General features: G+C 38.5%; 1 protein-coding gene across 1 annotated transcript in view; it reads left to right on the top strand.

Annotated features, from left to right (window-relative positions):
* The window catches only part of LOC126301099 (skin secretory protein xP2-like), a 114970-nt gene that overhangs the window by 4548 nt on the left and 94110 nt on the right, over positions 1 to 16312 (top strand). Inside the window, exon 2 of the mRNA XM_049991689.1 lies at positions 2465 to 2758. Within this exon, the coding sequence (XP_049847646.1) occupies positions 2465 to 2758 (294 nt within the window). The remainder of the gene's footprint in view (positions 1 to 2464; positions 2759 to 16312) is intronic.

The following is a 16312-nucleotide window of genomic DNA, read 5'->3' as shown; positions in this document are numbered from 1 at the left end:
CAAAAGCTTTTTCTAAGTCTACAAATGCTAGAAACATAGGTTTGCCTTTCCTTAATCTTTCTTCTAAGATAAGTCGTAAGTTCAGTATTGCCTCACGTGTTCCAGTATTTCTACAGAACCGAAACTGATCTTCCCCGAGGTCAGCTTCTACTAGATTTTCCATTCATCTGTAAAGAATTCATGTTAGTATTTTGCAGCTGTGGCTTATTAAACTGATTGTTTGGTAATTTCCACATCTGTCAACATCTGCTTTCTTTTGGTTTGGAATTATTATTTTAAAATGATGACATTTTGTTTTTGTAGTTTTCTCGTAATTTTTCCTAGTGTTGCAGATCTGAGTTTTTGTTGATTTTTTGTTGTTGCATTTTTATGCTGGTTATTATATTCTGGATTTCTTTTTTTACTAGTTCTCTAGTTAATTTCCTTTCCTATCATCCCTTGTCAAAACACTTCCTGCTTCTATAATTAGATTTCCTAAGCAATCTTCATCTACTTCTGAATTTACATTGTATTTTAATCCTTTCGCCAACAGCTGTCTTTCTTTACTGTTTGACTGTGTGTCCGTAAGGTTCACTGATCTTTGGTAGAATTTGTGTGTGTGAGTAAAGGTAATATGTTGTAACTGGAGTTTGAGTTGGTTGATCTTTCTTCTATGAACTGTTTCTATTCTTTGTGCAGCAGTTTTTGTAAGCTTTTCGACCCTGTTGACCAGATGTGAGAAAACTTTCATATTATTTATGGTGTCTGCGAGTTGTAAATATGTCTTATACAACTCGTAATTTAACTCTTGTTTTTGAGAGTCTAGGGATTTTTTCTCGTATTTTAACCATATTTTCTGTGCAGAATGCATTGCTTTTTGGGTCATGGGTGAACTGTTTTTAATTTTTACATTGAATATTTAGGTACCAGATTGTTACATTTGCATATGTTGTTGAAATATGTGTGTTGTATGGTTTCATGGACGTTCAAAAGAATCTTCTGAATTTCTGGTATGGGCCATGTGGAAATGCCTGGCATGGCCTGAATAACAAGTCTGTTTGTGTGGCCATCCTCTGCAGCAAGCATATAAAATTTTGTTTTGTAAATAAAGCTGCCTTTTACTACTGATAGTTACTTTATTTATCCCGTACACTTTTCACCTTCTCCTGTTCTAAGCCATCATCAGTGGGATTTATAACGATACAGTTGTGTTCGTTTTATATTCTTAAACAGTTAACTTCACAATTTTTTTAAAAAAGAGTAACTACTTACATTTTGGTGATTTGCGTTTCCTCACATCTGCCTATCTGCAAGTTCATGGCCAGGGATAATGACGTGTCCTGGGGTCAACCGAAAAACCACGGAATGGCTCCCAAACAGGCAATGTGGAAACTGATTCTGGAGATAGGCATTCTCTGAAGCTGACCTACATTGTGTCTCACACCATGGGGTTTTCTGGCTTTGGGAGATGGACTGGCATAACAGCACACACAACAAACTGCATATCATTAAGGAGGCTATGAATGTGTGGAAGTCTTCCAGGCAGGCCTCTCCCAGGGAATCAGTCATCCTCTGCCAGCTCTGCATTGACTATATGAGGCTAATGCAAGGTTAACTACTCTGTTGCGAGAAGCCACCTAAGTGTCACTGTGGGTTCCAAATGACAGTTGTCCACCTCTTGCTGGACTACTCACATTTAGGCACTCTGTGACAGACTTTCAACTTTCCCACCAACCTGCCTTCGGTTTTGGACACAATGACTCCACAGCAGCTTTAGTTTTACATTTTATCCGTGAGAGTGGGTTTTATACTTCTAAGTAGGGTTTAGTGTATCCTTTGACCCCTCTGTGTCCTCCAGCCTAGTGCTTTAGGGTTGAGGTTTTAATGTGTTGCAGAGTCACTGGCTTTCCCTTCCTATTCACGTGGTTGCCAGCCACTGTAATCTGCTTTCATCTTTTACTGTCTTCTGTTGTTTTCTTGTCCTCTTTTGCTCCTTTTAGTGTTCATAGTATGCCCTTCATTCTTATGGCTTTTCCTTTCTTTCTGTTTTGTGTAACACATTTCATCCGTTTTATTCTCACTCTTGTGGCATTGCTTTTTAGGAACATTGGTGAGGCAGATGAGGTGATAGCTATCAACATCAAGTGGGTTTTTACCGAATTTGAGCACAGGAATGATGGTGCTTCGCCGCCATTGCATGGAAAGACACAATCTCACCATAGCCAGTTGAAGATGATGAGAATATGTCGGTTGTAGTCAGATGAGAGATGTTTAATCACCTGGCTGTGGATGCGGTCAGGCCCAGGAGCTGTGTCGGTGCAATGTGCACAAGCACAGAAGAGCTTCCACTTTGTAAATGGGGCGTTATAGGATTCACCACAGCATGAAGTGCATTAGAGTACATTACCTTTCAGCCATCATTCCAGTGTGCAACACCTTGGGGGGTGATTATCCAATGCAGTGCCCGGCAAAGTGCCCGGCAAAGTGCCCGGCAAAGTGCCCGGCAAAGTGCCCGGCAAAGTGCCCGGCAAAGTGCCCGGCAAAGTGCCCGGCAAAGTGCCCGGCAAAGCGCCCGGCAAAGCGCCCGGCAAAGCGCCCGGCAAAGCGCCCGGCAAAGCGCCCGGCAAAGCGCCCGGCAAAGCGCCCGGCAAAGCGCCCGGCAAAGCGCCCGGCAAAGCGCCCGGCAAAGCGCCCGGCAAAGCGCCCGGCAAAGCGCCCGGCAAAGCGCCCGGCAAAGCGCCCGGCAAAGCGCCCGGCAAAGCGCCCGGCAAAGCGTCCGGCAAAGCGCCCGGCAATTGCGTTTGTGTCGGTACATAACTCGCCATTTATGGTAACACCAGGGACAGCCATTGAGGCTTGGTATCCAAAGAGACATTTGATCTTTTTCCAGACTTGGGAAGACATGTGGCCTCCAATGGTGGAGACTTATCTCTCCCAACGCCACTCCTTCCGTTGTTCGATAAGGTAGCGAACACTGGCACGGAGCCATTTAAAGACTATGATGTGCTCCAGGGAAGGGTGCCACTTACGGGCTGTAAAGCTTGCAGACACCCCTCAATTGCTTGAACGATTTGCGGCGACACCAAGGGACTACCTTACACCTTGGGCACCCTAAAGAGCCAGGGATTCCGTTTTCTGTGACAGAAACAATTGTGCTAGTCATCTGCTCAACCATCACATCGATGTTATAACGTGGGGGAGATTCAGCGGTGACAGCTAACGTGAAAGTTACCCAATTGGCCTTGTTCAAAGCCCATCTGGGCAGGCATCTGTGTGCCTGATGCTGGGACACTGCCAGGAAGATGGGGAAGTGCTCACAACCACACAGACATGTGCTCTTCAGTGGAGAGATTGGAGATGTTCTGGGCTGCAGATTGATACGTCAATGGCCTAGTAACTCCCATGAGCCACACTTAAACATGTGGTGGCCCCAGTATTTAAGAGTCAGAGGTCGACTTGCCACAGTATAGTTTCGACAACTCTGCCTCGCCCAGTAACTATTTTACCACCCCACAAGGGGTTATGGGCATTAAAATCTTCCCGAAGAAGGAAAGGTTTAGGCAGTTTATCAATTAGTGCAGCTAATACATTCAGGGGTACTGCACCATGTAGATGAAGATAAACATTGCAGACAGTTATTTCCTGCATCATCCTTACTCTGACAGCCACAGCTTCAAGAGAGTTTTGAATGGCCCCTGTTCACTACAGACTGAGTTTAGAACATAAACGCAAACTCCACCTGTCAATCGATTATAGTCACTGTGGTTGCTGTTTTGCACCAAGCATAATTTATGGAATTTGTTGCAAACAATGTACAAGGTTAGTGTATTTTGCTTATTTCCAGTCCACTGTATCTTATAGAAGAATGTTCTGAGGTGTCAAAAAACCTCACTTTCAGATACTTTGAAATGACAGGAAAATGTTATTAAAATTATTAAATGCAGCTCTCCACAAAGACACTGCAAGCCCTTATTCATGCAGTTAATAATACTTACAGTACCATTGTTGTTCATATTCAAAAGTATGTCTGATAGAAGTATCATGGATGAGTATTTTGAATTCCTTGATGACTAATAACCTCTTGTTTTCTTCTCATTGTCATTCATACATGCTGTTCTCATTGTTAATTTTAAATACTGTTTGTATATTCTTATTTCTTGAAGTGTACTGCTTGTACGTCAGAACTGTTATAGGGCACATCTAATACCAATCCATTAGTCCATTATGAAATTTTTTAAACACATTGTAAAATGTTAATTTCATATTATTTATATTAACATCTAGAATTGTGCTGTATGTATGCTGTACCTTATTATGACAATACCTACATCATGTATGTGATGCAAAGGATACTATGGTGAACAGGAATTACTAACTCAAATCTGAACACACTTTCTCTTTTTGTAAATAATAAAGAAAAAACACAAACTAGGAAGTGATCAGAAAGTAGTTATATGTACAAATTAACTTGGAATGTCAATGTAAAATGACTTTCTCCACATCACTACAACCTATCATGCAAAATCGTCCATGGAATGTGTAACTGACTAACTTTATAATGGGTCACTGATGAAGACAGAGTACTTTTGTCTTCTATTTCTTTGATAATAACACACAAGCTGTTTTCAAGGTTTGTTGTGTTGTTGTTGTTGTTGTTGTTGTTGTTGTTGTGATCTACAGTCCTGAGACTGGTTTGATGCAGCTCTCCATGCTACTCTATCCTGTGCAAGCTTCTTCATCTCCCAGTACATACTGTAGCCTACATCCTTCTGAATCTGCTTAGTGTATTAATGTCTAGGTCTCCCACTATGATTTTTACTCTCCTCACTGCCCTCCAATACTAAATTGGTGATCCCTTGATGCCTAAGAACATGTCCTACCAACAAATCTCTACTTCTAGTCAAGCTGTGCCACAAACTCCTCTTATCTCCAATTCCATTCAATACCTCCCCATTAGTAATGTGATCTACCCATCTAATCTTCAGCATTCTTCTGTAGCACCACATTTCGAAAGCTTCTATTCTCTTCTTGTCCAAACTATTTATCATCCATGTTTCACTTCCATACATAGCTACACTCCATACAAATACTTTCAGAAACGACTCCCTGTATTCCAGCCAACATTGTCAAAAGCTTTTTCGAAGTCTAGAAATGCTATAAACACAGGTTTGCCTTTTCTTGATCTAGCTTCTAAGATAAGTCATAGGGTCAGTATTGCTGCATGTGTTCCAATATTTCTACGGAATCCGAACTGATCTTCCCCGAGGTCGGCTTCTATCAGTTTTTCCATTCATCCGTAAAGAATTCTCGTTAGTATTTTGCAGCTGTGAGTTATTGAACTTATAGTTCAGTAATTTTCACATCTGTCAACACCTGCTTTCTTTGGGATTGGAATTATTATATTCATCTTGAAGTCTGGGGGTACTTCACCTGCTCACCAGATGGTAGAGTTTTGTCAGGACTGGCTCTCCTAAGGCTGTCAGTAGTTCTAATGGAATGTTGCCTACTCCCAGGGCCTTGTTTCGACTTAGGTATTTCAGTGCTCTGTCAAACTCTTCGCGCAGTATCATATCTCCCACTTCATCTCAGCATTTTAAGTGTTATATATGGAGAAAATGGAAGAATCTGATGTCTTGGTTCAGTTACACGTAATATTTTTTTGAGTGTTTCATCTACCATTGGGAAAATGCTCCTCTCTAAACACAAATAAGTGTATATGCTCCTTTTTAAATAATTGACTGAAAAATCTGATTCCAGCTGCCTCATCCTACTTTACCCAGCACCTTCCTAAAAATTTCCCAAAACTTTTGGTACACAAATATATTTGTTCTCTTCTCATTAATATGTAACTCATACCCCTCACTCTGTTTTGCCCATTCTCACTCACTCACTACTACTATTAGTAGTAGCAGCAGTATTATTATTTCCTCTTGCTGTCACTGTCTCTGGCTTGCTCTATCTTACTGCTACTATCTGTTTCACTCCTTCCTACTGCTGCTGTATCTTCTCACTGACACACTGTCTCTCTTCTTTTTTGCAATTGTCACAGACTCTGTGTGCATTATCATTGGTTCTCACCTACTTCCACTTCCCAATTTTCTTCATTCCTCTCCAACTATCCCTATCTGCTTCACTCTTTTGCGTGCACTGTTCTGTATTCCGTTGACACTGTGTTCCTCTCTTTCTGTAACACTGCCCTTGTCTCCTATGTTATTTTCGTGCAACAACCACTGTCTGCTATATTCCAGTACTTACTACATTCCCATCTCTTTCCCATTGCCACTGTCTGCTTACTTCTCAGCATAAAAAAGCATGAATGTGTTTGTATACCAAATTTTTTGGAAATTTTTTAAAGGTGTTGAGGAACATAGAATGAGGCAGCTACAATGCCACCTTCCTGTCAGCATCTTTGAAGAAGGAGCACAATTGCCTGTTTTAAGTGCTACAGCTTGTTGTCTTCATTTTCCTCCTACAGGCAGGAATATGTCTTTTGAAAGGAACTTTATGGGACAGTAAAATTTTGATTGTTTATTTATCTGAGACCGAAATAACTTAAATACTGGAGATGCTGAGTTGCAGACAGACACAAGAAAGCCTCAAACAAGTAAGTTCTCAGCAAAAAGGCCTTCATCAGCATTCCAATGAAGGGCTTCTTGCCTGAAAGTTTACTTGTTTGACACTCTTTTGTTACGCCTACCTGCAGCTCAACATCTCCCCTACATTGTGAGTATTAATCTAACCTTTTCATAATACTGTCATTAGTCCATCATGGATTTTCCATTGTTTGAAATAGCTGAAAACTAATTTCACCTCATACTGAAATTTACATGCAGAGAGATTCTGCATGTGCTTCAGTAACACAGCACTCAGTTCCCAGAATCCTGACGATATGTAATGGAGAAACTTAATAACATATTTATTGATGCTATGTCACATAAATTACATTTTTGACTCAAACAGGATATTATATGGCTATTTAACATTTTCTATTGTGGTATCTTCGAACTACTTTACCACAGAAACTGATAAATACATACAAGAAATTTATATGGTTACTCAGCATAGGGATCTTAGGAATATGTTGTAAGAATTTCAGCCATTTGCTGTGTACAGTCATCTTGGAAACTTTTCCTCAGTTCCAGTATCCAAAACTGATGTTTTAGAGTGATTGAAGATTTTTGAAAATGGGGAAATAGCACTTCCAGATAAACTCTTTGATAAGATACTGTTTAAATGTAAACAATTTGCTGCAGTTAGATTTTTAGTTATGCATCGCTGACAGCAAAAAATGTGAAAAATGCTTTCTTCAATTTTCTCAGGAACAACACAAGAACTAAACGGCACCTCCATAAACCACTTCAGGTTCACCATAGACAATATCGAATTTGAAAAAACTCACCATGTGGTTCATCAATGTAATACATAATGTTAACTTTTTGATAAAGTAACAACACTGTAGATAAAGGCTCTTCCCAGACAGCACATACAGACTAAATACTTGATGCTCTTGAGGTTTCATTTTGTAGGAAAATAAATTCATGATTTTCTGTGATTTCATGTTCCTATTGATACAAAAGACCATGCAGCACTAAGTTCCTGCTATGGGGAAAATCTGACTTTTAGAATCACTTAACATTTCATCAAAATTGTTTTGTCTACATGTACATGTACATGTACATCTACATCTACATCTACATCTACATCTACATGGGTACTCTTCAAATCACATTCAAGTGCCTGGCAGAGGGTACATCGAACCACCTTTGCAATTCACTACTATTCCAATCTCTTATAGTATGCAGGAAGAATGAACACCTATATCTTTCTCTACCAGCTCTGATTTTCCTTATTTTATCATGGTGATCATTCCTCCCTATGTAGGTCAGTGTCAACAAAATATTTTTACATTCAGAGGAGAAAGTTGGTGATTGGAATTTCGTGAGAAGATTCTGTCATAAAGAAAAATGTCTTTCTTTTAATGATTTTCAGCCCAAATCCTGTATCATTTATGTGACACTCTCTCCCATATTTCACAATAACACAAAATGTATTGCCTTTCTTTGAACTTTTTCAATGTACTCTGTCAGTTCTATCTGGTAAAGATCCCCACTCTGTTCAGCAGTATTCTAAAAGAGGATGGACAAGCATAGTGTAGGCAGTTTACTTATGGGTACGTTACATTTTCTAAGTATCATGCCAATATAATGCAGTCTTTGGTTAGTCTCCTGCACAGCCTTTTCCATGTGTTCCTTCCAGTTTAAGTTGTTCATAATTGTAATATCTAGGTATTTAGTTGAATTTACAACTTTTTGATTAGACTGATTTATCATGTAACTGAAGTTTAACGAGCTCCTGTTAGCACTCATGTGGATGACCTCACACTTTTCATTATTTAGGTTCAACTGCCACTTTTTACACAATCTGATATCTTTTCTAAATCATTTTGCAGTTTATTTTCATCTTCTGATGACTTTATTAGTCGACAGATGACAACGTCATCTGCAAGATTGTCTCCTAAATCACTTATATAGATAAGGAACTGCAAAGGTCCCATAACACTACCTTGGGGACTGCCACAAACCCCTTCTGTTTTCCTCAATGACTTTCCATCAGTTACTATCAACTGTGACCTCTCTGACAGGAAATCACAAATCCAATCACATAACTGATATGATATTCCATAAGCACGCAATTTCACTATGAGCTGCTTGTGTGTGACAGTGTCAAAATCCTTCTGGAGATCCAGAAATATGGAATCAATGTGAAATCCTTTGTCAATATCACTCAGCACTTCATGTGAATAAAGAGCTAGTTGTGTTTCAAAGGAATGATGTTTTCGAAACCCATGTTGATTGTGTGTCAACAGACCATTTTCTTCAAGGTAATTCATAATGTTCAAACACAATATATATGTTCTTAAATCCTGCTGCATATCAACATTAACGATATTGGACTGTAATTAAGTGGATTATTCATATTACCTTTCTTGAATATTGATGTGACATGTGCAACTTTCCAGACTTTGGGTACAGATCTTTTATCAAGCAAACAGTTGTATATGATTGTTAAGTATGGAGCTAATGCATGAGTATACTCCAAAAGGAACCTAATTGGTATACAGTCTTGACCAGAAAACTTGCTTTTATTAAGTGATTTAAGTTGCTTCACTACTCTTGGGATATTTACTTCTACATTACTCATGAATAGGACTGGGGAGCAGAGAAGTTTGTGGCACAACTTGACTAGAAGAAGGGATTGGTCGGTAGGACATGTTCTGAGGCATTAAGGGATCTTCAATTTAGTATTGGAGGGCAGCGTGAAGGGAAAAAATCGTAGAGGGAGACCAAGAGATGAATACACTAAACAGATACAGAAGGATGTAGGTTGCAGTAGGTACTGGGAGATGAAGAAGTTTGCACAGGATAGAGTGGCATGGAGAGCTGCATCAAACCAGTCTCAGGACTGAAGACCACAACAACTTCAACAACAACAACAACAACAACAACAACAACAACATTACTCATGTTGACAGCTGTTCTTGATTCGAATTCTGGAATATTTCCTTCATCTTCTTTTGTGAATGTATTTCAGAAGGCTGTGTTTAGTAACTGTGCTTTGGCAGCACTGTCTTTGATAGTATCTCCATTGCTATCATGCAGAGAAGGCATTGATTGTTTCTTGCCACTAACATACTTCACTTACAACCAGAATCTCTTCAGATTTTCTGCCAGGTTTTGAGACAAAGTTTTGTTATGAAAACTGTTATAAGCATCTCGCTTTGAAGTCCGCACTAAAATTTGAGCTTCTGTAAAAGATCGCCAATCTTGGAGATTTTGCGTCTGTTTAAATTTGGAATGTTTGTTTCATTGTTTCTGCAACAGTGTTCTAACCCATTTTGTGTGTTGGCAGTTAATATGGAGGGAGTGCCTTTTCTTGTTTCTGTTGTGCAACACTTGCTGGCACCCAAACAAAGCAGAAGTTGATATAAATTAAAGATAATAATGACTTTTAGTCATTAAGGGCATCTACAAAGGCAGAAATAGCACATAGTGAGCTGGAAGAATCAGATCTTACATATTGTATTTGTAGATGCAGAATCAGAAACAGAAGATACCACTAGAGAAAACTTTTGCTCCAGGTGATGGTACAATTGGTAAGGCAAGTACATCTGTGTTTCAGTTGACTGTAATACCAGTCATTTATTCTACAATTTCATATTATGAACAATATTCACAAATTCATTTCCATTTGTGATTTCCAAATACTGATTAAACATTCTTCCTCTGTACAGGCACGATAATGGTACGGACTGTCAGTCACCATCAACAGCACCTCATCATCTCTATGGACAGTGAGCGAGATTGGTTAGAAATACAAAATTAGCCACATCTGCCAATGTTCTTGGAAGAAGAGGGTGTAGCCTCATGATTTTTCAATGAGGCTGGGGAAAATAAAATAATCTAACTGAAATGGGTTGGCTCACTTATAATATTACTGTAACAACGTAATGTTAAGACAATCTATAAATATATTCTGTAAGGCATAAATTGGCTGCAGTAAAGTGATACAATCATAAACCAATGTCAAATAACAGCCCATTATTTACATGCAATATTTGGGATGATAAAAAAATTCAATTCAGGAAGGAAGCAGAAGAAGAAAGAGAAAATGCAGAGAAATAATCTTTGTTAATGTCAACTTAGTAGAGAAGAAATATGTGAGATGAGTAAATTATTAGTCAAGTACTTGAGGTCTTGCTTCAACAAACTGGCAACCTTTCTACAATGACAGCTTAAAGGCATACTTGAAATTATCTATTCACCGAGAAATTTGCACCCAAATTCAGCTGCAATCAGGAACGCTCAGCTACTTTAAGCAGAGAAAGCATTTGGCTACTTTTAGCAGCAGGTTAAAAAATGTACAGGTATGAAGGGAGACACTAATATATCATGCCTTTGGGTGTATGGTTTATTGAATGTAAGATGAACTTTGGTTGTGTTTTTATTCGAGACGAATGCAGAGCTACACATGGAGTATGTACAAACATGTACCTATAGATGATGATGTAGTACTTTCTAATTCTTCTGAGGAGAAGAATGGTTTGGTGTCTTTACTGCAGCAGAGGAAATGTTGGGAATTTCAAATATGGGTACAACCAGTACTTTTGTTCACGATACCTCCGCAGGTCAACACAAAGAACTACTTGATTTTAAGGATCCAGGTATCTGGCCAGTGAGGGGTTTCATCTGCAGAAAGATGCCATGCCGTTGAAAAATTATGAAGCAAAGACAGATCTGATGCAGACATAAGCAATTCTCAAGGAGACAGAAGGAAACAGAAGACTGATTTTAGAAAAAGCTTCTTAATGTATAAATTCTTTGTTGACCAAAAATAAATAAAAAATGCTTTGTTTTGCATATCAGGCAAAGTATTTATAGGTAACTTATCTGTTTCCCATGTGGTTAACTAAGGTCTCACTCAGTGGAAAAAGTTAAATGAATAGGTTACACAGCACAGAAATGCATTGAGCCACAAAAAATAGCTTTGCTCTTCGTAAGCATTGGAGATATCTTGAAATAAAGTTCGCATTGAGAAAGAGCTGTAGCAACAAATATCAGAGATGAGGAAGCATTGGAAAACAGTTTTAGCTGTCAGTCTTGAAGTGCTTCTGCATTTGCCAAAGCAGAGCAGCCCTTTCAGAGGTTTAAATGAAAGCCTTTACTTTTGTGTGGCAAAATTAGTGACTTTCTTAAACACCATTGACTCAATTGTCTTGCCACTACCTCACACTGATGGTGCATGCAAGATGTCATGAAAAAGGTCATCAAAGATGAAATTTTGGTAATAAATGGAGCCAAAAAAGGGATCAAATAGTGAGTGATGTTAAAATAACAAGATAATTTTTATTATCTTTTGTTATACTCCTGACGTTTTGAGCAGATGTCACAAATTATCAAATATGTAAAATTTAATTAGAGTGGTACAGATTTCTGTAAAAACTTCACTGACATTTTAACAATAGGAGATAAGATGGGCCAGGTGCTTTTCGAGGTAATACTGCAGAAAATCAAAAGTGATGGGTTGGATGTTTAAAATTGTTGAGGCCAATCTTACAACAATGGTACTAAAATGGCTGGAAAATGTAGAGATATTCAATTGTGTTTGCAAGAAAATATGTTAGCATACTACATGTCATGCACTGCACATTCATTAAATTTGACTGAAGAAAACACTGCAAGTGCATAGAAAGTTATTTAGGATAGAAAACATCTTTATTTATTCTTTGTATCACCTAGTAACAGATGGAAAATTATGCTGAAGTATGTGCCATTTATCTCTGAATTTACCATAATTCTAATAGATGGCCAACAAAGAGAGAATCTGCAACAGTTGTGTAAAATCATCTTTATAAGGTACTCAGGGCTTTAAATTAGCTTTTATCTTGTACATCATCTATCACTGAGATGAAAACAGAAGCTACAAAGCTTCTGAAAAATGTCATTACTTTTGAATTTATTACATCTCCTTGTTCTTGGTTCAAGCACCTAGCAAGAACTGATACTGCAAACAAAAGATAACAAAAATAAATTGCCAACACTGACCCATCTGACAAGCATGTCACAAATTTATTGAGGTGTTTCAGAAAACCAAAATTTTAATAGATATAATCGAAGAACCTAAGACCATAGCTGGAAAATTTCACTTTGGATCCTCAATTCAAGGAATTGTGGGAACTGAAATAGAAGAGGATAGTCAATAAATAATGTTAAGACGACAGCTCATATTGGATACGTGAAAAACGTTCCATAACATAGTCTAGAAATAATAGACAGATCTTTAGTGAACATAGGGACAGGTTTTGTGCATCAAAGAACATAAAGAATTTGTTTGGGCTTCTACATGGGGCTCAGCTGCAGACATTAAATGATGATGACGATGTTCAGGAAATGAAGTTAGTGGATATTAATAATAACCCCCTTGATAAGGATGAATTAATAACAGAACTGCAAGGTTTTAAATAATATACTCTTAGTTTACAGCCAACCATGAAAATACCAAACTCTGAAAAAACTTCGACCTCAATTTCTAAAAATGGACTACAGGAAGAATATCCAAATGTGACAATGGCTCATTTGTAAGGGCTTTTTTGCATCAATCCCCATTTCAAACTTAGCAAATGATAAGAGTTTTTGTATTGTGTGGTGACTGTCAATAGCAGATAGACTATCTAGAATAGATGTTCCTAACCTTTCTTAGACCATTACCCCTGAGTGCAAACAGACATTAGCTACCATGGCCCCTGGCATCTGCTGACCCCCCACCCCACCCCACATTATCACCAACTACAGCACGTTACTAAACTGTAAAATGAAAGACTTTCACTGGAACACTTATTTTCAAAATGATGAATAACATACGAATTCATGGTGTATCACAAGTGATTTCCACAATTCCTTCTCAGATAAGAAAACCAACTATCCACAGTGAGCGTAGATACTGTTACAAGTCATACTTATCCTTTATTACTCCTCTCCATTGTGGCACTTGATTGACCTGAGCACTGCAACTGCATTTAAAATCAAACAAATTCAGATGTGTGCACTATACTGGCTGTTTGTAAACCACTTGATTGCTGTGCCCCTTGCTTCTGACCTGACAGATGCTGGATGACTTCAGGCTGTTAATGCTTTTTGTCTAACTACTTAAATAATGATAATAATAATAACAACAATGTTTACAGCATTATAGTACAGCTTATGTTACTGCTGTTTAGCTGTGTTGTGCTGCAAAGTAATTCATTTATTTGTTCTGAAGTGAGTAATGAAGCAATTTATGGGCTACTGTAGGTACTACCTAAAACTTGAAGAAGAAGAAGAAGAATAAGAAGATTTCTTCAGATATTTAGCCTTTGTTATGAATATGTCTTCACTTTTTTCATAAGCCATGTAATGAACAAAGCACAGGATATATACGTAGTGGGTGGACTATGTGTGGAACCTGTAACCTCCACTGCATAAATGCCAAAAATTGAGATAGAGTAATTATTGGTATCATATGTTAAATATTAGGGTCTTACAACATTGTGATGATGCTAATGATCTTTTGAAAATAACCGACATAGAAATATTTAAATTGCTTAATCTTTAGCCATCAGAAAATTTCATTTTATCCTACTGGGAGTAATTAACCCCAGGTTGAATACCACTGATTTAGAGAGTGCCTAAACTACATCTCCATGACTACTCTGCAATTCACATTTAAGTGCTTGGCAGAGGGTTCATCGAACAACAATCATACTATCTCTCTACCATTCCACTCCCTCACAGCGCGTGGGAAAAATGAACACCTAAACCTTTCTGTTCGAGCTCTGATTTCTCGTATTTTATTTTGATGATCATTCCTACTTATATATGTTGGGCTCAACAAAATATTTTCACATTCAGAAGAGAAACTTTGTGACTGAAAATTCGTAAAAATATCTTGCCGCGACAAAAAATGTCTTTGCTGTAATGACTTCCATCCCAATTCGCGTATCACATCTGCCACACTCTCTCGCCTATTACATGATAATACAAAACAAGCTGCCATTTTTTGCACCCTTTCAGTGTCCTCCGTCAATCCCACCTGGTAAGGATCCCACACCGTGCAGAAATATTGTAACAGAGGACGAACGAGTGTAGTGTAAGCTGTCTTTTCTGTGGACTTGTTGCATCTTCTAAGTGTCCCACCAACGAAATGCAACCTTTGGCTCACCTTCCCCACAATATCATCTATGTGGTCTTTCCAACTGAAGTTGTTCATAATTTTAACATCCAGGTACTTTCTTTAAATTGACAGCCTTGAGAATTGTACTATTTATCGAGTAATCGAATTCCAATGGATTTCTTTTGGAATTCATGTGGATCACCTCACACTTTTCATTATTTAGCGTCAACTGCCACCTACCATACCATACAGGAATCTTTTCTAAATCACTTTGCAACTGATACTGGTCTTCTGATGACCTTACTAGACAGTAAATTACAGCATCATCTGTGAACAACCTAAGAGAACAGCTCAGATTGTCACCCAGGTCATTTATATAGATCAGGAACAGCAGAGGTCCCAGGACACTTCCCTGGGGAACACCTGATATCACTTCAGTTTTACTCGATGATTTGCCATCTATTACTACAAACTGCAACCTTCCCAACAGTAAATCACGAATACAGTCGCACAACTGAGACGATACCCCATAGGCCCACAGCATGATTAGAAGTCGCTTGTGAGGAGTGGTGTCAAAAGCTTCCTGGAAATCTAGAAATACAGAATCAACTTGAGATCCCCTGTCGATAGCGGCCATTACTACATGCGAATAAGGAGCTAGCTGCGTTGCACAAGAGAGACGTTTCCTGAAACCCTGCTGATTACGTATCAATAGATCATTTCCTTTGAGGTGATTCATAATGTTTTAATACAGTATATGCTCGAAAAGCCTACTGCAAACTGACATCAATGGTATAGGTCTGCAGTTAGATGGATTACTCCTACAACCCTTCTTAAACACTGGTGTGCCCTGCGCAATTTTCCAATCTGTAGGTACAGATCTATAGGTGAGAGAGCAGTTGTATATGAGTGCTAAGTAGGGAACTATGGTATCAGCATAATCTGAAAGGAACCTAATCGGTATACAATCTGGACCTGAAGACTTGCCCATATCAAGCGATTTGAGTTGCTTCGCAACCCCTAAGGTATCTACATCCAAGAAACTCATGCTAGCAGCTGTTCCTGTTTAAAATTCTGGAATATTCCATTCATCTTCCTTGGTGAAGGAATTTCGGAAAACTGCATTCAATAACTCCGCTCTAGCGGCACAGTCATCGGTAACAGTACCATCGGCACTGCGCAGCGAAGGTATTGACTACGTCTTGTCACTTGTGTACTTTACATACGACCAGAATTTCTTTGGACTTTCTACCAAATTTCGAGAAAATGTTTCATTGTGGAACCTATTAAAGGCATCTCGCATTGAAGTGGTTCAATGCTCAGTGATATTGTCCTTAACTCTATTTGTCTCACCACTGTGTCACTAGTGAATTTTAACTCGGTATCAGTGTATCTGTATTCCATAAATTGGCCAGGTGTGATTATATTCACTAAGTATAGTGCCATGTTCCCACAGCTGAAGTTGGTAACATCATCAACAATGTAGGAAAACAGATTGCTATTTACCATGAAGAGGATATGTCAATTTGCAGACAGGCACAATTAGAAGACACTTATATAAAGCTTGTGATGACAGCCTTTATCAGTAAGACACATATTCACAGCACATACAAGCAAGAAAGCCTCA

Source organism: Schistocerca gregaria, unplaced genomic scaffold (genome assembly GCF_023897955.1).
Source record: "Schistocerca gregaria isolate iqSchGreg1 unplaced genomic scaffold, iqSchGreg1.2 ptg000008l, whole genome shotgun sequence".
NCBI classification, from domain to species: domain Eukaryota; kingdom Metazoa; phylum Arthropoda; class Insecta; order Orthoptera; family Acrididae; genus Schistocerca; species Schistocerca gregaria.
The sequence above is the reverse complement of the archived record's forward strand: the minus strand, read 5'-3'. Positions and strand labels throughout refer to the sequence as shown.